Consider the following 22,131-nt stretch of genomic DNA (forward strand, 5'->3'; position numbering starts at 1 on the left):
GTAAATGTAGGTTTCATCCGTGATAAATCCATAATAGATACCCCCCTCAGGGAGTGGAAGAAGAGTGGATGGATTAAGCACTTGACATCTCTGGATGGAAATGTTGTCAGGCAAAAGAAGATGACACTGCAGGCGTAGGTGTCTGGCTGGAGACACGTGCTTGAGTTGGACTTGGTTGATGATGGCAGAAATGTCATGAGGGGCCAAAACAACCAGAGGGTGGCCAAGGACCAGGTCTGAGGTTCTTTCTATGAGCTCTCTTGCAGCAAAAACAGCCCTGAGACAGGAAGGAGTCCCTCTGGCCACAATGTCCAGTTGACATGAGAAATATCCAATAGGCCTCTGGCGGCCTCTTAAGTCATTAGTTTGGGTGAGAACTCCTGTTGCATGGCCTTGTCTTTCAGAGACAAATAATTTGAAAGGTTTGGAGTAGTCAGGTAGGCCCAAGGCAGGAGCAGAAGCAATGGCACGTTTTAGAGCATTGAAATTGTCCAGAGCTTCATTGGTCAGACAGAATGGGTCAGACTTAAGAGCATCATAGAGAGGTTGCATAAGCAGAGAGGCTTCTGGGATCCATGCTCTGCAGTAGGAAATGAGGCCTAGGAAGGCATGACGAGACTTTGAAGTCCTTGGAGGTGGAATGTCCAGTACAGCTCTTACCCGGTCCCGAGTAAGGTGTCTGGTGCCTTGGGATAGGCAATGTCCAAGGAAAATCACTGAAGATTGGCAGAATTGCAGCTTGATAAGTGAAGCTTTGCATCCTTGTTCTGCCAAATAGGAAAGAAGACTAATTGAACACCTTTCAGTAGTGGGTATATCATCTCCACAGAGCAGTAGATCATCCACATACTGAAGCAAGACAACTTCTGGGTGCTCAGCTTGCCATGGGTCAAGGATGGTACCCATGGCCTTTGCAAATTGACTTGGAGAATTTTGTGCCCCCTGGGGCATGACAGTCCAGGTATACTGTTGCATCTCATGAGTGAAAGCAAACAGGTATTGACAGGATGGGTCCAGTGGGACACTGAAAAAGGCATTGGCCAGGTCAATGACTGTGAAGAATTTTGCAGATGGTGGGACTCCAGAGAGCAGAGTATGGGGGTTTGGTACAAGAGGGGTGTCCAGGACGGTAGCTTCATTAACAGCATGGAGATCCTGGACCATCCTGTACTTCTCTGGCTCACCTTTTGGAGTTTTCTTTTTCACAGGAAATAATGGGGTGTTGCATTCAGATTTACATTTTACCAGGGCACCCTTCTCTAAGAGTGCCTTGATGTGGATAGAAATGGCAGCAGACTGTGCTGGTTTTAATGGATATTGTGGCTTTCTTGGTAACTTAGCTCCTGGAATAAGCTTTACCACCACAGGGGGAACATTAAGGTGACCTATGTCCTCTGGGCCTGAGGACCATAACTTGGCAGGCACCTGTGTTTTTAATTCCTCTGGGAAATTGGACCTTAATTCTGCTGCTTCCTCACGGGGCTTTTCTAAATGCAGCATCAGAGGCAAGGAGCACAGGGCTGAGGTGTCTGATACAGATAGAGGTGTAAACATTTCTACCTGCCCATCCGGGGTGAAGGTGATGGATGCTTGCAGGCGTGAGAGAACATCAGCACCTAACAGGTTAATTGGGCATGTGGAGGATACTACAAAGCGAGCAAGCAGGCTAGAACCAACTCGTAGTGGAGTTGTTAGAGGGCTATGTCTCGGCTGGCCATCCACTCCATCACAAGAGACATCAATATTTGACAGAAAAGATGGGTCTGGCAGGTCTTGTTCTCGCAGAACACTACGGGCTGCACCTGTGTCAACAAGAAATGTGGTAGGGTGGCCTTCAATGGGCAAAGTCACTGTGGCAAGTGGCCCCCCTTTATCCCCTGTAGACACTGCCATGACAGGGGTCACAGACACAGGCTTGCCAATTTCCTATTCATCGGGTTCCTCAACTATTGGAACCCCTTTTTCGGCCTTAGTGGCCGGGGCAGGCCTGGATGGCTTTCTTGGCTCTCTTTTGGGTTCCGGGCAATCACTTTTAAAATGACCTTTAGCCTTGCAATTAAAGCAGAAACCATCCTCTGGTCTGGTGCCCCTGGGAACAGGGATACTGCGTGATACCATAAGAGGAGCAGAGCTTGGCCTTCTGGGGGTCTGGGCAGATTCTAGGCCCCTAGCAACTAAAAGCAGAGTATCCAGGGGAACAACCTTATATTCAGGGCGTGCAGCAATAATTCCCTTGCGTATAGAGTCTTTAACACCTTGGACAAACGCACCGGACAGCATTTGTGAATGAATCTTGTCAGTAAGATCAAACCCCAAATCTGTAAACATTTGATACAGTCTTGCATGAAACCTTTCCACTGATTCTCCTTTATCTTGTATAACATCAGTAAGGCCAGCAGCCTGATCTGCAAGTTTGTCCTTAGCCCATTCTCTTAATTGGGTGCAAAAGGTTACCCCGGAGGGATAATCAACATCACTGGAAAGCAGATCTGTACTGAGGTGACGGGCCATGCTTGGCCAATATGCATCCCCTGCTTTAATAGCACAAATGCTGAGTAGATCACGCCATGCGGCGGAATAAGTCTTTTGAATTTGAACTATCCCTCGGTAAAAAGGCATAGGCTGTTTTTCTGGGTCAGGGAGCGATTTCATTAATGCACTAGCTTGAGTGGGGTTAAAAGCAACATATTTAGGAGGGGTCCGTTCTCCCCGACCCTTGTGTCCAAAGGGATCATCGATGGAACGATGAGTTGAGGCTCCTGCAGCGGCTCCTGCAGCCTCCAATGAGTCCTGGGATAACCTATCCTCCTCTCCCTCATCTAATTCTATGATCTGAGCTCTCTTACGTGCAGGGCCCGAGTAAGGTGACAGGACCGGGGGATGAGAGGGGGTCCCAGATGCAGGGGTGGCTAGCGGATCATAACCAGATAGGTAGTCACCAGGAATTACCGGCATCAGGGCTGTACTGGGGGCCGCCATATTGGTGGCCGGAAAAGGTACTGCATTAGGATTAAGGGAAGAAGTGGCGGCCATGTTGGATGTGGGCACATCCGGGGCAGACTGTGCCGGACTGGGCATGACCGGAACCTGGGGGGTGGCTTGGGGAAGGGGTAGTGGATACCCGGGATAGGGCAGGGCCATGGGATATGGGAAGGGGTAGGGCCAGGCTGGGGAGGGGAAGGAGGTGGGGTATTGGACTGGGGTGGAGATGGGAGGGGACGGAGAGGGATTGGTAGAGGTGGGTGTAGAGGGAGGAGCCGGAGCAAGGGTGGAGAAGGTGGTTAGCTGGGCGGATGAAGAGGGGAGGGGATCAGTAACGGAGAGGGAATGTAGGGAAGGAATGGCAGATGAGATGTTAGGAGGAGGTACAGCAGGTAGCGTAGGGATGGATGAGGATGATGGGAATGTTAGAGACGGGGAAGGGGAAAAGAAAGATCCATCAGAATTCAGGACCGGGCAGACAGGGGAGGTGATGGGATGGGCGTTAGGAGGATTGGGAGTGGGGAACATAGTCAGCTGGCTATCACCTATTGCTGACTGAACCTTGGGGATAGACATCCCCTGGGCGCCATTTTGGGGCGCTGGCTGAGGGTAAACCCCAGCAACACAATTCTTATGATACACAAACAGTTTCACACCTTTGTGATTTATCTCTTCCTCAACCCAACCTTCTAACTGAATAGCCTTCGCTACTCTATACCATGCTTCAGCAGTCTTTAATAAACCATTATCTGTAAGCTTGCCTTTCATTTCTGCCAGTAACTTGCGCCAACTTTCCGGTTGCAATCTTCCACATGTCGGTACAGCAATTTTACATACTTTTGCAATCTTTTCAACACCTTTAACCATCTCCTCACCCTCTCTGTTTTCTACCAAATCACATGCTAACCAGCCCTTACTGGGCTTACCTAAATCCTGTCCCATAGTCCCTTTACCCCTATACCAGCGTCCTAGATATAGAGAGAGAGAGGGAAAATTGAACAAGAACGTCTACAATGCTCGACTGCCACCCGAGAACCGTGGGACTTTCTCAGGTGCGTCTTCCCAAAACGTAGACTAGTCACTGAATCCGCCTACCCGGGGTGGTAGACACGGATTGGAGCGAGGTGAGAAGTGTGTGACCAATCACTTCTCTTTTAAGAGGAATGGGAGTGGATAGTATAATAATATAGGAAGTACAGAAAAGATGAAAGGCAAGGAAAATCCTTAGAGACAGACACAGGAGTTCATGAGACTCCTATTAAACAAACAAGACAACAATACAGTTGAAATACAGTGCATGCATCACAGTTCAAATGAAATCAACAGTAATTCCTTTCCTTTACTCGTGTGCTTACTCCAAAGTCACCTCCCTCAATCCCGTAGTATCTTACTACCAACGGCCAAGGATAACAGCTAACACCGGTCCGAAATCCATATGCCTCCCTCGTCACAGCAGCCCACTAATAGTGTCTGCGCTACCCTCACCCTTGTAGTGCCCCTATAAAAACCCACTTTATAAGTCTCACTACTCCGTGGTGATGAAGACAGCAATGCCTGCCCGAATTCACACACCACAAAATAAAAATTGGAATGGCTCCAGCTCAGCGCTCAAAGCTGGAGGGTACCACCACTCTGCAAGCAGAGTAACGTGCACAGAGAAGCTAGCTAGGCTATCAAAGTGACACAAGAAGGATCCCCAGGAAACTATGAGTCTACACAATCTCCACAGATCCAACACTCCTCTTTTTCCCTACAGCCCCAGCCACGAGGCTCCTAAAAGAGTTAAACAGGAAAAGATGACCCCCAGGAACACATCCACAGGTCAACCCCCCTTTTTCCCTACAACCACAGCACCGTGGTTCCTAAAAGGGGTAAAACAGGCAACAGAAGACCCAGGCAAATCCCCTCAGGTCCACCCCCCTTTATCCCAAAAGGGGTAAAATACAAACAGACAGATATACTGAAGACCCAGGCAAGTCCCCTCAGGTCCACCCCCCTTTATCCCAAAAAGGGGAAAACAAGCAAACAGACACTCAGCCCGGGCACCTAAGCTAAAATAGGCCAATACAAATACACCCAGGCAACAGATAGACTAAAATGCAGGTAAACAAGTGAGTAACGAGACACCGGGCAAGATATTACCTGTCTTTGATGTCCTCCCGGGAAGCAGTCACAGACACGTGGACGCGTCAATCAAAGGGGCCGGAACATACCGGTGGCTCTGCAGAAGTCTCTACCGTGTACCTGGAGGTGATCAATCTCCTTTCCTTCCCCCTGGATTCCTCCGTCCACCCTTGTCTTCCTTAGGACGGCTCACCGGCCGGACATAGCCCGGTGCCCCACGTTGGGCGCCAAGTTGTTATGGTACTTTTTAAAGGTAAACCAAAATGTTTAAATGTCTATCTGTTCCTGTCCAAATTAATAAAATTGAATTGCGTATATACGCTGAAGTAATTAAGTCTGACACACAAGGTTCAGGTTAAAATAACTTCGAGAAAGTTTATTGGCAAGTGAAGAAAAAGCGGGCGCGCAGGCCCTTTTAAGAGGCATTTTGCGTCATCATTGATTATTAGAATATCAACAAATAAACATCATCAATTGGATTAATTGTTAAATGTTGGGGTTAGTGTCTTACTTATTGGTTCAAAAAATTAAGAGGTTAGTCCCATGCCCACCCACCAGAGGTGGGATTGTTCTGGACACGGGTGGGGATAAGGGGGTCTTGAGCGTCATTTTACACGGTCAATGATATCAGGCCTCATGTCCAGGTGCAAGGTCTCTTATGAATAGAACATTTCATTACTACTGTGTTCTCGTGGCCTTCAAACTATACTATCTTACAAGTTTAGGGAGTAGTCGGCAACTCCTGTGTCTTTGCAGGAAATACAGTCTTTGTCTACTATACTAATTGGGTTGAGAAGTTCAGTCACGTAAGGTAGTTTTAAAATGAACAAGTTAAGTCATGAGGACAAAATGGAGGATTGAAGAAGTCAGGTTAGGAGGACAAAATGGAGGATTGTCACAATATAAGGTTAAAATGGAGTTAGTACAATAATTCAATACAAGTACAATAAAGATTTTTAATAATCCCACATCAACTCCATACACTTGACTGCCAAATTCCTCCTTACAGTGCAGCGGCACATGGAATGCATAGAGAAGCTGTAAAAGCTGCATTTAAAGTCTTATCAAATGCCAGCTCGATAAACTTTTGACTTCCCCCAATTAACTTCTCTTCACCCATGTTAGAGGGCTTTGGGCATGTGTTACTAGAAGTCTGCAAGATTATCAACTGCTAAGATAACCCTACCAGCACAAAATAACCAGTAGGGGCAATTTAATATTTTCGTTAATGGGAGACATGAGCCTCAGTAGTAGTTGCCTCCAGAATCAGCCAATATGCTGAATATTGGGCTCATTTGTCCTTTGAAGTGTCCCACAGTTAGAATTATTTCCACACACCAATTATTTTTTTTTTTGAGCACAATACATTATCATAATCACAGCCTTTAAACATTTCAAGACCATATGGGCATCAGAAATGTTCCATTATCCATATGATATGACAATATTTTTGCTTACATTACATACCCGATTTGGTATGTTTAGTAGGGTGACTGTGTGGGATCTTAAGATTTATAATGGTCTTGCATCATCCATTACTAACATCTTTTTTTCAACAAAGTCAAAAGTAAGAAATTAATGAGGAATAAAAGGATAGGTATGGGGGGTTACCCCCTGAGATAATGGCCTGATAATAAAGGGTGTGCTCTACCCAGAGGATAGAAGGGCCAGTGTTCTACAACAAAGCTGCCAAGTGGTTTCCTGGGTTCTCCTGACAACTAATGTAATCTTATTGAAGAGCTTCTGGACTCTTTTCAGGAAGGCCTCTATACGTCTAAGAATAACTAGGCATCCAGTGTAAAGAGTCTCTGAAATACCTCTGACAGGCAGTCTCTCACCTCACATGTGGAGGTACACAATCTCAATGGCCACACAATCTCCAGCAAGTGTCGAAATATAATCTGCCCATATGGTGAAGATGGTCTGCAGTAGTATGATATTGAAATAGAAGCTTGTACATCTCACCTTGGGAATGATGCCTAGGAGTCTCCCTCTAACAACTCCTCCGAGGTCCCCACTTGCCTACATATTCTAATTGGCCCCCGGTTAAGGAGCTTGAGTAGATAGCACTGTATATTATAGAGATGAGACTCTTTTGGAAGTCCCCTGCATAACCTACTTTCTATTTTTATTTAAATATATTTGAAATGGTCTTAACCTTCCAGAGCATAAGCCCTTTGTAATTCCTGATATGAAATCACGTTCAAGTCTTTCCATAGGTGCACATACCTTTGATTACGTTCTTTAAATCTCTTGGGCTTCTCTGGGGGGAAATCTCTATTTCCTAGGACTGGGGGTCAAAAGTGAGGGGCTTGGGGTTACATTAAAACTTTGTCCAATTCTATCCAAGATAGTAAGGGCAATAAGGACATTCTTTTGAAAGCAGGGCTATATGGGGTTTCTCTAACCACATTTAAAACTTGGGCAGACACCATTAAATTATATTCCAGATCCACTCACCATCTATCATCTGGTTTGACATTCCACAGCACTATCTGTGCTAATTGCGCAGCATAAGAGTACATAAAGAAGTGAGGTAATCCTTGCAATTACCACGTTTTGTGTTTGTAAAGTAAGTTTCTTGCAATTGTGTGTTTGTTCCCCCATATGAAGGAATCTATAGCCCTCTGGGTTCCCCCCATGTCCTGTTTGGTAAGATATATTTATGTAGCCTGGCATAAGAATAGCAAGCTCTGTAGAATTATTTGTAACGCCGTTAACACCCCAATTTTCTACGTCTTTTCTAATTGCTCTATAGTGGACTATACATGATCTCGAGAAGGGTTTTAAAGTTGTCTGTAATTTATAGCCATAGATCCTGAATCAAGTGTTTAGTCTGTATCTTACAACTAGTTTCTAGCCTTCCCGGGTCTTTGGCTAATAGACTGGATAGATATTGCACTGGTTTTCTCAAATTTGTAGGCCAACACTTTTAAGATCTCTGTGCAGCAAAATACCTATTGGTTGATACTTTCTATTTGATGGCATATGTATTCCTTGTAAGACCACTAAATCATCCCTCTGATGCTGTAAGCCAGTGAGAAGAAAAGGCAATATGTGTGACTCTCTTCTAGAGTGCCAGACTCAAGCATCCTAATACAAACTTTGAGGGCGACAGCACACATCCTTTTCTTGAAGCAGATCGAGCCTGTCTGAGGTCTGTGTTAAACTAGGCAGTGACTTAGAAACGACTGCAATTTCAGCCAAAATGTTGTCATGCTGTGCTTATTCCAATAAGAAATTCTGCGGTATTAAAGGGAATCAACACAGTAAAGGATGAGACTATATTTAAAAGAAGAACAACTACCCCAACAAGAGGACATAGTCTTAAATTAGAGGTTTAAAAATAATATCAGGAAGTATTACTTTACTGAGAGGGTAGTGGATGCATGCAATAGCCTTCCAGCTGAAGTGATAGAGGTCAACACAGTGAAGGAGTTTAAAGGGACACTCCAGGCACCCAGACCACTTCTGCCCATTGGAGTGGTCTGGGTGCCAACTCCCACTACCCTTAACCCTGCAAGTGTAATTATTGCAGTTTTTATAAACTGCAATAATTACCTTGCAGGGTTAACTCCACCTCTAGTGGCTGTCTACTAGACAGCCACTAGAGGGAACTTCCTGACTCATAGCACAGGTTTTCTGTGCTAGAGCGTCGCTGGACGTCCTCATGCTGTGTGAGGACCTCCAGCGTCGCTCATTTCCCCATAGGGAAGCATTGAAATTCGTTTTCAATGCTTTCCTATGGGGAGCGCTAATGCACATGCGCGGCATTGCCACGCATGCGCATTAGGTCTCCTCGGCCGGTGGGAGGAGCGGCAGGGGAGGAGGTGGCAGCGAAGTGGGACATGTTGCTGCTTCAGGTAAGTCACTGAAGGGGTTTTCACCCCTTCAGCAACTGGGGATTGGGGGGTGGGAGGGAGAGGGATCCTGCAGTGCCAGGAAAACGGATTGTTTTCCTGGCACTGGAGTTTCCCTTTAAGCATGCGTGGGATAGGCATAAGGCTATCCTAACTATAAGATAAGGCCAGGGACTAATGAAAGTATTTAGAAAATTGGGCAGACTAGATGGGCCGAATGGTTCTTATCTGCCGTCACATTCTATGTTTCTATGATGGGATCAGTATGCCTGCGTATATACTCACTCTGCGTTGCGTATAAAAGTCAAAATGGGAATAACATTGGACCAGTCAAAATAAGAGAAGTGCAGAAGTTTTGTAAGTAAACTATGCTTCTAGTTTTACTAATATGGTCTTAAATTTGAAATTCATGTTAATTTCTCACTTTAGTAAATAACCCAGGGGTAGGCAACCTTTGGCACTTCAGATGTTATTAATGCTCTTACAGCCATACTGCTGAAGGTTGCCTACCCCTGCCATAGGGTATGGATAATATGTTGACCCCAAGTGGGGCAGGCATTCCTGTGTAAATAACACCACTATGATATAATAAGGCAGGTAGTGGGTGGCATACTTACATAAGCTGAAAAAGACTTGAGTTAATCAGCGTTTTTCTGCTGATCCCTTGTGGCTTCATTAACCCCCTGGTTTTTGGACCGGTGGGGGATATCCCGATCGACACTCGCATTTCTGCAATCTTGATCTGCAACCACGCTGATCTATTAACTGCATGGTACATCTAAGGTGGCTGCCGAGCAATTGCCTCATCACAGCTACACATGCCAGACGAGCCAGTCATAGGAGGAGAACTTTGCAGCCAAGTTTGATGCGGTCTTCCAAGCGTTTTGACTCCGCATAAGCAGCCGTCCTCTTAATACAACGACCCCTACCAATATGACGCAGGGGTTTTCCACTACTCCATGTGCTTCCTCCAGGCCGAGTGACCACAGTGTGTCGTACCTGGCCCACCGTCCATGCACCAGACATGGCTTCTGAATTTCGGAGCACCCAGGGACCCAAGATCCTGCCACACAGAGTGGGGGGATCCGTGGACTTGGGGCTCTGGCACTCAAAAAGGCCTGGGCTCGAAGCCATGGGGAGGTCAGCCGCTATGGAACACACTAGATGGCAGGGAGCCCAGCAATATGCCACTCGACGGCGCGTGCAGCGGACATTGTGGCGGTCTGTGAACCTGGTATTGAGGTTGGGCTCTGACAGGATCCCAAGAGGAGCAGTGCTGAATCGGATCTGTTACTGGGGGCCTGTTTGATGCCCCTCCAAGGTTTGATGGACTGATCTACCTGTGTATGGGCTGCCATCCATCTACAGGCATCTGTTGATTGATCCTGTGGACAGACTGCAGAGTCTATGCTACTGAGGCCTCTCTGGTTGTCTATTAAATATTATTATGCAGCAATAAATATATATAGATCTGAAGCTATCTTACGTCTTACCACCCTGCCATAATCGTCACCCAGTGGCACCATTCATGCTATATCATCCACAAGCTTTGTTTTTCAATTTTTTCTTTTTTTTTTTGCCAAGCATTTGTACTCATACCACTTATGCACTGCACTTGTCTGAAGTCTCTTACCAACCGTGAACTACATGTCTCTTTCACTTTTTCTCACTTCTACCAAGTCAGGTGTGCCTACCATGGTAACTATATTACCCAAAAAAGGGTAAAAAATAAAAAGTGAAGCTTCAATTTTTCCAGTCCAGGCATGGCTGCAGACTGTACTGCATAGCCTACATGTGGCATAAGATAGACCTGTGATATAGCTCCCCTGTTTACAATTTGCTGCCCCTGTTCTAGCAGGGAACCTTTTTCTTTATGCCTTTTGCATTTTGTTTTATGCCTTCTCCTTTTAGTTTAACTTCTTTCTGGTGAAACTTAAAGCTACAAAATAACATGTTTCTTATTAGTTGCATAGGTTTATGAAGCCTCTCGTGCCTTAAACACAATATCTGCACATAAGCTGTTATGTTATATCGTGTTTAACCATGAGTACCCGACCTTACCATGAAGCCTGTATTTAGTACTCTTGTTTACTATAATTAGAAAATTGTGCAATTGTTCTCCATATGCTATGACCATGTATGTTTCTGAAGTGCTTTCTACTTCTATTGTGGCATTGCAAGCATAACTGTCATTTATTGCACAACAAAAATAAAGAATTAAGTTTCAGTACGATAAGTTGTTCAGTGTAGAATGATTTGGTAAAATCCGTTATAATAAGTATATATTTTTTTCTTTCTAATGTGTTTTTGGGTGGGTTGTTTTCGTGTTTTTGTCAGTGGCATCTGTTACTTTTTTTTTGTTTTTCTTGTAGAAAACTCTATTGGACAGATGGAGACAATATCAGCATTGCAAATATGGATGGCACAGAACGGAAGGTCCTCTTTAGCAATCAGAAAGGACCGGTTGGTAAGAGTTTTAAACACATCTTCTCCACCTAAATCACATTTTTCTAGTTTCTTTTCAAATTCTCCCATTTGAGCAAATTTAATAGTAGCGGCAAAAAACAATTTTCTTTTCTAGCCATTGTATGCTATGTGTGTTACAGGATTTTTTTATACTTCTATTTTTAGAAATGTAATTGAGTTCTGCTAAAAAACAAACAAAAAAAAACCTTTAAATATTGATAGCAATCTAACCAAAGACTTCCAAAGAAATATGTTAAGGCAGATGCAGACCTTACACTACAGTGCACCGCACAGTTCGTTTAACATCCATGAAGCATTCTGCATGAATACTAACTGGAATATTCAGTTTGTTTTCTTAATCAGTCCTCTTTCTTGTTCTGCAGGATTATCCATTGATTTCATTGACCACAAGCTGTACTGGATTAGCTCTGGAGTTGGTACCATTAATCGGTGCAATCTCAATGGGACTATTCTGGAGATCCTCGGTACCATGAAGACATATCTCACAAAAGCAACTGCATTAGCCATTATGGGTAAAAACTTATTGTCATATAACAATATCACATAATGATGAATTATTTTGCATACTGCTGGGTTAATTTTAATTCCACTATGGTCATGCTGTTTTCTTTTCTAAGCAAAATCCGAAATATAATAATGTGCATAACCCATTGGATGTGCGGAAAACATTTGTGGCTTAATAACCTACAAAGAAAATTCGAAGCACTTGTCGAAAGTTAATGCACAATACTCCCATTCTGTTTATTAACATACAATTGTATTGTGTATTAAATTCACAACAGGATTCCCTAATACTTTGCAGCAAATCACCACTTTTTTTCTTTTTTTTCTTTTTTTTCTTTTTAATCTGTCTAAACTTATCTGTAGATCCTTCGCTGTGAAAAAAAGACCGTTGTGAAACTGTTATTTGAATGTTCTGTTTTACAGATGACAAGTTATGGTGGGCAGACCATGCCTCTGATAAGATGGGGACTTGCAACAAGAAAGATGGGTCTGACCCCCGAGTCCTGCGTCAGAACACTAATCAGGTGATGCACATGAAGGTTTATAATGAAGATATCCAAAAGGGTGAGTTTTAGTTATATTTCTGGATAACTCTTTTTTGTCTGCTAGCACATTCTCCACGGAGATGTTCCAACTGTTTTTATTTACATGCAGTTCATAACATCCTATGCAATGAATGGTCTCCGCAACTATCATTAAAACCAAGCCCCCTCTCTCCCCTTATAGATGTATATCCAATACATTTTAGGGAACGAGCATTTCTCAGGATTTTTTATATTCTGTTTACTTATCGCTATATTTAATAAATATGTATTTGTGAGGTTTGAAAATGAAGACTAAATGTAGAAATGCACACATCTTTATCCTGCAAATGGGTGCCTCCATCTTGGTCTCCTGCCAATTATTACAAGCTCTATTCTTTGCACCTGGCGGCAGCATATAGCAAGCGTACCGTGAAGACGAGAAATTGAACCATGTTTCTATATCTTCTCCTTGCTTACTATGGTCGTCCTGTATTTGCATTGCCTAAACGGAATTATGGTGTCATCTGCTAAATCTGTAATATACCTTTAAGAAAACAGAACATAACACTGAAAAAAAGGTTAAACGCATTTTCAATGGTGTCAATTATAAAGAAGTAAAAATTGCTACTTTATTTTGTTATAATACTTCCGTGTGATTTATGAAGTTAATTTCCATTTGGCAAGATATAGTAACTCTTGCTGCAAGAGGTGTGATTTGATGTCCCTCTCCCTCCCATCCCACCCCCCCATCCCCCAGTCAGGGTTTAGCAGTACCGCTATTTCATAGATTTAGAACTGTATTACGATGGAGGGAATGATGTTCATTTTTATTTGGGTTGCCTGCTCGGTGCTGACTTTTGTATCACTCTTCATTACTTCTCTCTCCTGTTCCAAAATCTGATAGTCATTATAACTGGTACCCTTGGTTTAATAGATGTATACCCAGCATAATTACCTTCCCTTATGTTATTGTATACTTTAGGAACCAACAACTGTTCAGTAAACAATGGAGACTGTTCTCAGCTATGTCTTCCAACATCTGCGACTACCCGGACCTGTATGTGCACTGCTGGGTACAGTCTGAGGAGTGGACAACAAACCTGTGAAGGTGAGTGAGTGACCTTAGACCTTTGGCCATTGAGACAAGACTGGACCTGGAACCAACCATGAAATATAGAATGTATACTGTATATGTTTTTACTCCAGGTTGCTTAGGATGGTAATGTGGATCTCTGGCTAATGTTATATTGCTTTGTCCTTGCAGGTGTTGGTTCCTTCTTGCTTTATTCTGTCCACGAAGGAATACGTGGAATTCCTTTGGATCCAATGGATAAATCCGATGCTTTGGTTCCAGTATCTGGCACTTCTCTGGCTGTTGGCATGGATTTCCATGCAGGTAATGCTTCCTTAAATCTATATCATATTTTCCAAAATGCCCCTGCTTACAGACCGGCTAAAAAAAAAACCATTAGTTGACTTGCACATTGTATTTATTAAGCGAAGAAGATTAATTTAAAGTCCTCATTCTTCTATTTTTATCAGCGCTGGTATATCCCACAAACAATTCTATCCACAACAGTGGTTTATAGAATATGCAGTTCAGCAGTTATACATAATTCATTTAAACATGATCAATATTCCTCACATAAGTTAATGGAAGCTATCTGACAACTTAATTAACATGTATGTAGTCTTTTTTTAAAGAACCCTGTGCCCATGAAACATATGCAGCTACACTCACAAAATTAACCAATAATGCTTTCTTGTTCTAGCTATGTTAGGGATGTCTGTGACATAACTCAAGTATTATAAAAAATAACAAATTAAATGATTGTGGTACTTGTTTTGTCGCCATCTTCTTTTTTTAATATATATAGAGAATGATACCATCTACTGGGTTGACATGGGGCTCAGTACCATCAGTCGAGCAAAACGAGATCAGACTTGGCGTGAGGATGTCATTACAAATGGCATTGGCAGAGTGGAGGGCATTGCTGTTGATTGGATTGCAGGTAAGTCATAAAGCTGCTTAATAACATCAATGGTTGCAAGGGCTTTTCATTTTGAGAATGTATTGCTTTCTAATTGCGGAAGAGTGACATTTCCAGTAGCTATGGGGTACTGTAGAAGGTTTACTTATCTGAAGCTATACCTCCCTGCCACTGCCATCTTACTTGAGGTCTACATCTGCTCCTGGCGCTTCATTTACCATGGGCCATGTCTCTCTGTACTTTCAATTTATTGTCAATGAGATAAACCATTTCTGAACCCACAGCTAGCACTTTTTACAGCTGCTGGAGTTCGACAAAAGTTCTGCCTTTGGTCAACCTCAGGCTTTACCTTAAGACAAAGTAGAAAAAAAACCTTAAGAAAAAATATTTTCATCGTGTTTGAATTTCAGTGAGATTCCAATGCAGTCAGTATCGGTAATTCATAAAGATTATAACTTTATGAAATACTGAAGTGACAATACCGAACTAACATGGTGAATAAACAATGATTCTAGTGTAAACACAATTTTATTTTTTAACATTTTTTTCCACAATCTATCTTGTGAATAATAGATGACTTGTAACTTTCCCACTAAAATATTAAATATATTATTTACGTGTAACATACAGCACTCACCAACAAAGTTACAAGTTCATTTTCAATACATTAACCTCCACAGGCAACATCTATTGGACAGACCAGGGCTTTGATGTCATTGAGGTAGCTCGTTTGAATGGCTCCTTCAGATATGTGGTCATCTCACATGGGCTGGATAAACCTCGGGCAATTACTGTTCATCCAGAGAAAGGGTAAGGAGTTATTAAGGCTGGCATTACACTAAGCAATTATTAATTATGCCTCTGTGGTTACTTGCACCTTGGTTGATTAAGCATTCTTTAGCACCCTTAACATTCTGTCTTTATCTGTATCGTGTCTACTTGTAGGTATTTGTTTTGGACAGAGTGGGGTCAGCACCCTCGCATTGAGAGATCACGTCTTGATGGCAGCGAGAGAGCGATCTTAGTAGAGAGCAGTATCAGTTGGCCCAATGGAGTATCGATCGATTATGAGGTAAGATATCTGACAAGCCCCATTTAGGTGTGTTTAGTAAAAAGTGTGATTATAGTAACTGCATTTCTACTTGGTTAAAAAATCTATCCAAAAATATTAAATAATTTAAAAAGCGTAAAATAATTAGAGGCCTAAGTCAGTAACACCAGTGCTCATCCTAAACTAGCTTAATTGATTATTTTTTTTTTATTTTTTTTTGTTACATTGTGTCACACAAGGGATGATTTATTTTCCTTGTTTGCAATACAATTTATAGTTCTCTTTGTTCACTATCTCAATGGAATTTTCGTATTATCATATATAACGAAGTTCTCCTTTTCCATAAGTAATTGGTTTTATGAAACTTTTAATAACCTAGAACTTAAGTGTATCTCCCAACATTTCAAATGGACCCTAAATTTAGGGGTGAGAGTATAGCCAGGAGAAGGGCTTTTCAGAGAAATTTCAAGTGACGAATAACAATTCATGCAATTAAAATATAATGTAGAACAATAACAATGTATGTCTCTCTCTCTCTCTCTCTCTCTCTCTCTCAATTCAAACGTTTATACAACCATTTATTGCTTGCAATGTAAAAAGACCTAGAAGAGAAGAGTTTTTTTTTTTTTCTTTTAGGCGTAGAGAAGTACACGATTTCCTTTTTTTCCATATGAAAATCTCAGTATGCCATGTATTATTTTCCCACCGTCAGCCTCACATTGTTTTCTCTAGTATGTCATGATAAAATGATGCTACAAGCTGTGTACGTAATGCTGTGCTGCTCTTTTTTTGTTATAGGAAGGCAAATTGTACTGGTGTGATGCTCGCACAGATAAAATAGAGCGGATTGACCTGGAGACGGGGAATAACAGGGAAATGGTATTGTCCAGCAATAACATGGATATGTTCTCAGTTTCGGTCTTTGAAGATTACATTTACTGGAGTGACAGGTGAGGAGGATTCACACGTCCATCATGATTATTTGACTCAATTTTGAATTCATGTCACTTTAATATTGTTCACTTAGCCATTGACCTGCCATTATTGGTAAAAACCTAGCCTACTGAGAGTTAGGGACACAACAAGCCAGCCTGAATTCTCATACACTCTACACTCGTGGAATACCGTATATACTCGAGTATAAGCCGACCCGAATATAAGCCGAGGCCCCTAATTTTACCCCAAAAAAACTGGGAAAACTTATTGACTCGAGTATAAGACTAGGGTGGGAAATGCAGCAGCTACTGGTAAATTTCTAAATAAAATTAGATCCTAAAAAAATTATATTAATTGAATATTTATTTACACTGTGTGTATATAATGAATGCAGTGTGCGTATGAGTGCAGTGTGTGTGTGTATGAGTGCAGTGTGAGTGCAGTGTGTGTATGAGTGCATTGTGTGTGTGTATATATTAATTGAATATTTATTTACAGTGTGTGTATATAATGAATGCAGTGCATGTATGTAAGATTGCAGTGTGTATGTATGTATGTATGAGTGCAGTGTGAGTGCAGTGTGTATCTGTGTGTGTGTATCTGTGTGTGTGTATCTGTGTGTGTGTATCTGTGTGTGTGTGAGTGCAGTGTGAGTGCAGTGTGTGTGAGTGCAGTGTGTGTGAGTGCAGTGTGTGTATATGAATGAAGGGTGAGTGTGTGTGATGCAGTGTGTGTTTGTGTATGTGTTGGTGGGGGTGGGCATTTTGATTGTTATAATATTCATTATTTTATTAATTATTATTTTATTTTTTAATATTATTTTATTTTTTTTATAATTTTTTTTTTCGTCCCCCCTCCTTGCTTGCTAGCTGGCCAGGGAGGGGGGCTCTTACTCCCTGGTGGTCCAGTGGCATTGGCAGTTCAATGGGGGGGCTTTGGGGGCTGGCAGAGCTGTAACTTACCTGTCCTGCAGCTCCTGTCAGCTCTCTCCTCCTCCGCGCCGTCCGTTCAGCTCTTCTGTCAGCTCACACTGTAAGTCTCGCGAGAGCCGCGGTTCTCGCGAGACTTACAGTGGGAACTGACCAAGGTGCTGAACGGACGGCGCGGAGGAGGAGGGAGCTGACAGGAGCTGCAGGACAGGTAAGTAAACTCTCTGCAGCCCCCAGTCTGTATTATGGCAATGCAAATTGCCATAATACAGACTATTGACTCGAGTATAAGCCGAGTTGGGGTTTTTCAGCACAAAAAATGTGCTGAAAAACTCGGCTTATACTCGAGTATATACGGTACTCTCCTCAAAATAAGGAAATCTCTTTCCTCTATCAAAAGGATGAAAATAACAGAAAATAAAAATAGAATCACTACTTTAAGATTGAAATCAGGAGGCAGGACTGGCCTGTTTCATACGCTTGTAGCATCTTAAATTAAATGTATTGTAAACATCTAGCTGACTGGAAAATTGAGATTCATAACTTGTATCTGCTTTCTGACTTGCAGAACTCATGCAAATGGATCCATCAAAAGGGGGAATAAAGACAATGCAACAGAATCTGTGTCATTGAGAACGGGGATTGGTGTACAGCTCAAAGATATCAAAGTGTTCAATAAAGACAGACAGAAGGGTATGTGTAGCATTGGGTGTGTGAACTGCATTGTTGATTTGTGAGTCAATTGAAATAAGAGGAGCAACACAAATCATGAACCCAAGTATTTGATTCAATGTACTATTCCACTTCATGTGTTGTTTGTTTTGAAAGCTGATTTGCAGAGCATCCACCTTACACAGGAAAAAGGGAGTTGGGGGGAATGTGTGTATGTATATGTGTGTATATGTATATAGATTTCCTTTCTTTCTCTATTGTCTTCCATTTTTTTTTTTCTTCTTCTTGTGTGCAATATAATATGGTTGAATGGCTGCCTTTTCTTTGTAACTTGATTGCCGACTGCGTTCTACTGCCTTTGAGCATAAATGAATTGCTGGCTGTGGTCAGCCAAAGTCAAGTTGCACATGGTAATAAAGTGCTCCTTGAACAAAGATTGATAAAATGTGACTTGACCAGAAAATAGTATGTTTGATAGAACTTTTCATAACAGGTTACATTAAATCAGAATTTCCCATCCTAGTTTATTTTTCTGCATTCTAATTCTCACATTGCAGAGCTTACTCTTGTTAGTATTAAAATATTGAGCTACGTGTTTTCTCATTACCTTTTAAATGCAATTGAGTTCCTTAGGCATATGCTGCTTTTACTGCTATACCATAATACTCCTGTTGCCAGTAGGTGTCAAAAGTATCTTCAGTATTACAGATAGATTACTTTTTTGTAATGATTTATTTTTTTGTGGTTTATTTTTGTTGCCGTTTGTAACTGCCTCCAACAGGAACCAATGTCTGCGCAGTCAACAATGGTGGTTGTCAGCAGCTGTGTCTTTACCGAGGTGGAAATCAACGTACATGTGCCTGTGCTCACGGCATGTTGGCGGAGAATGGTTTAGATTGCAGAGAATATGATGGCTACCTACTTTACTCTGAGCGGACTATTCTGAAAAGCATCCATCTTTCTGATGAAAGTAGCTTGAATGCTCCAGTGAAGCCTTTTGAGGACCATGAACACATGAAGAATGTTATAGCTCTGGCCTTTGACTACCGAGAAAGTGACAAGGGAGGAACACGAATCTTCTACAGTGATATCCACTTCGGAAACATACAGCAAATCAATTACGATGGCACCGGGCGCAAAACTATAGTTGAGAGTAAGATGTGCTACTAATTGACTAGTACACAAATTGATCATTACAGACAATATGACCATAGTAAAATGTGTGTTTGTGTTGACTATATTCCCTTTTTTAATCTGTGCCTTGTAAATGATATATTATAGGGATGTATAAAAGCCTGAGTCTTTCTGATGTGCGTTGTCTGTAGACTGCTTTCTAAATTCATAAAAGTGCTGAAATCAATAGGAATTGGCACTTCTAGAAATTATTGGTGTAGCATCCCCTCCCACTGAGCTAACGGAAACAGCAGTCTTGCTTGGGTAGAGCACACCACGTGCTAATATTATCAATTAAATTTACTATAGCTCACTCAGAAGTGTGAATAAAAATCTGTGCATGCATGATTAGACTAGATGCTTGTTAATGTGAAACCTTTTCCAAATCAAACTGACATGTGGTTATCTTTCGTCTGACAGATGTGGGTTCAGTGGAAGGCCTGGCTTATCACCGTGGCTGGGATACATTATACTGGACCAGTTACACAACTTCCACAATCACACGGCACACCGTGGACCAAAGTCGTTTTGGGGCTTCTGAAAGAGAAACTGTTGTAACCATGTCAGGGGATGATCACCCACGTGCCTTTGTTCTGGATGAATGTCAAGAGTAAGTATTAAGAGGTTTATTTTATTTTTATTTTTTTTACTTTTCTTTTACAAAGACAAAAATATGTAATAAAAATAAAACAAACCACAATATAAAAGAAAATCATGCGAAAGTCTAGTGACTGTTAGATGGTTGCTGGTTAACTATTTCCCATTTAATTGTACTTTAGCACATATATTTATAAATTATTTGAAAACAATATATCTTTATTAAGGCTAAAAATGTATACTTTGAGTATTTCCTTAAATATTTAGAAATTAGCTAACACTGTTTTTTGCACAGCCTTATGTTCTGGACCAACTGGAATGAACAGCACCCCAGTATTATGCGAGCTTCGCTATCGGGTGGAAATGTTGTGACTATCATTGACAAAGATATACGTACTCCTAATGGGCTCGCCATCGACCACCGAGCAGAGAAGCTTTATTTTTCTGATGCCACCCTTGACAAGATTGAGAGATGCGAGTACGATGGCTCTAGAAGATATGTAAGCATGCTTTAGGGATCAAGCTTCTTTAAGATGTTTGGTGAACTGGACACTATAATGTTTCACCATCTGTGTGTGTATATATTTTTTTCCAGTGATACCTGCACTTTATGAAACAACATTTTGCTTGGATTATATATTTTTTGATTTTATCTACATTCTTATTTTCAACAGTACTATTTTTTGTGTTAAAACAAATGATTCTTAATAGTGGGTCTAGAAGAACTGAAAGTCTCTTAAAATTGTACCTGTCATAACAAATCTTAATCTTAAATGACAGTGAATAAAATGTAATCCATACATTTTGCTAGCATATGTCTAGATTTCTCTAAGAACAGAGGTCAAAAACGGCAATTTCTCCCTCCTTTCAGTCAATCAAGTCTTTTGATTGGCAAAGAAATCAGAAGTCTGTGCTCTGCATACCTGTCATCAGACCAAACCTCCTCTGGCTTCTTTCCTGGTTGTATTTGGCCTAAGGGAAATCAATGGCTGCAAGGGTGAAGGAGGGAAGAGGGACACACTCTGTGAGAGCAGTAGTAGCACAGAGAAAATAGCCAGAATGATTTATTGCAACAGCTTTCAACAGGCAATCTGAGAACAGACACGTTTTATTTACATACCATACATAGCAAACATAAACCATAGAGGACTTGTAACCTGTTATGGGAAACAGATACATGCTTCCCAAACAGGGATGTACAGAAGAGGTGTGTCCAACAACAATATCATTGATGCTGTTGGCAAGAGACAGGGTTAATGGAAATAAAGTAAAATATGAGTTTTAAATATTATTTAGTGAAGGAACACTTTAATTGTATAACATGAGTCAAGCCAGATGGTTAGAAAACTGCATTCATACAGTCATCATGACAGGTTCACTTTAAATCACTTGCTTACCTACTCATTGATTCAGCTATTACTGTAGTGATATGACAGACTCCTGGTTTCTAACACTGTACTAATTTTCCCCCCCTGACTTTTAGGGGATCTTGAAGTCTGACCCTGTCCATCCCTTTGGTCTGGCAGTGTATGGAGATTACATATTTTGGACTGACTGGGTACGTCGGGCAGTTCAGAGGGCTAACAAATATCTAGGCTCCGATCTGAAACAACTTAGAGGAGATATCCCGCAACAGCCCATGGGCATCATCGCAGTGGCAAATGATACAAATAGTTGTAAGTAAAAATTCACTGATAAAATAAAAAAGGCCAGATCTGTAATACAGACCACTATGGAACATCCTACAGTCCCATCACAGTCCTCTTTTGTGTAATCCGCTTTTAAGAAACCTGTGGAAACCTGTTATAGAAATCATGGAGTTAAATAGTTTTAGGAATTCCACAGATACAAAAGTGATCTTAGCAGTGTGATAACAATCAAAGAATACAAGTGTCTGTAAAGGAAAAGCAATGCGAACCAATAATATCAAGGTTCTACAATAAAAGAAAAATGGGTGACATTTACAGCCCCCAATGGACACTCCAGTTATTTATGTGGCTAAAAAGAAAATGTGACTTTGAACTCCTATTTTCAGTTATTCTGAAGAGTTTGTACATACAAGGATGCGTTGTATGCCTTCTTTGTTGTGAGTAAATAAAAAGGATGTTTGACTCAGTATTGCGTTCTGCGATCCTCAGCCAGAATTGTGTCCATTATCAAAATTAGTGAAATCAGTTCAACATTCTCCCTTTAATTATCTGTGTTCACACTGTTAACTGTCAACTACTTGAACATTCATAGTTAATCTCTTTCTGCAGTGTTTATATTAAAACTCCTTGAATAGTGAACAGCTAATCAGTT

At 41.5% G+C, this 22,131-nt stretch overlaps 1 protein-coding gene across 2 annotated transcripts in view; it reads left to right on the plus strand.

Moving 5' to 3' along the window:
* Positions 1 to 22,131, plus strand: part of LRP1 (LDL receptor related protein 1) — a 312,569-nt gene that overhangs the window by 240,801 nt on the left and 49,637 nt on the right. For both annotated transcript variants that reach the window (XM_063427333.1, XM_063427338.1), the window contains exons 31-44: positions 11,339 to 11,433; positions 11,816 to 11,965; positions 12,381 to 12,521; positions 13,464 to 13,589; positions 13,746 to 13,877; positions 14,359 to 14,493; positions 15,153 to 15,282; positions 15,418 to 15,544; positions 16,322 to 16,473; positions 17,957 to 18,081; positions 18,842 to 19,213; positions 19,654 to 19,843; positions 20,126 to 20,330; positions 21,314 to 21,506. In XM_063427333.1, the coding sequence (XP_063283403.1) occupies positions 11,339 to 11,433; positions 11,816 to 11,965; positions 12,381 to 12,521; positions 13,464 to 13,589; positions 13,746 to 13,877; positions 14,359 to 14,493; positions 15,153 to 15,282; positions 15,418 to 15,544; positions 16,322 to 16,473; positions 17,957 to 18,081; positions 18,842 to 19,213; positions 19,654 to 19,843; positions 20,126 to 20,330; positions 21,314 to 21,506 (2,273 nt within the window). The remainder of the gene's footprint in view (positions 1 to 11,338; positions 11,434 to 11,815; positions 11,966 to 12,380; positions 12,522 to 13,463; positions 13,590 to 13,745; positions 13,878 to 14,358; positions 14,494 to 15,152; positions 15,283 to 15,417; positions 15,545 to 16,321; positions 16,474 to 17,956; positions 18,082 to 18,841; positions 19,214 to 19,653; positions 19,844 to 20,125; positions 20,331 to 21,313; positions 21,507 to 22,131) is intronic.

This window comes from Pelobates fuscus, chromosome 1 (assembly GCF_036172605.1).
Source record: "Pelobates fuscus isolate aPelFus1 chromosome 1, aPelFus1.pri, whole genome shotgun sequence".
Lineage (NCBI taxonomy): Eukaryota > Metazoa > Chordata > Amphibia > Anura > Pelobatidae > Pelobates > Pelobates fuscus.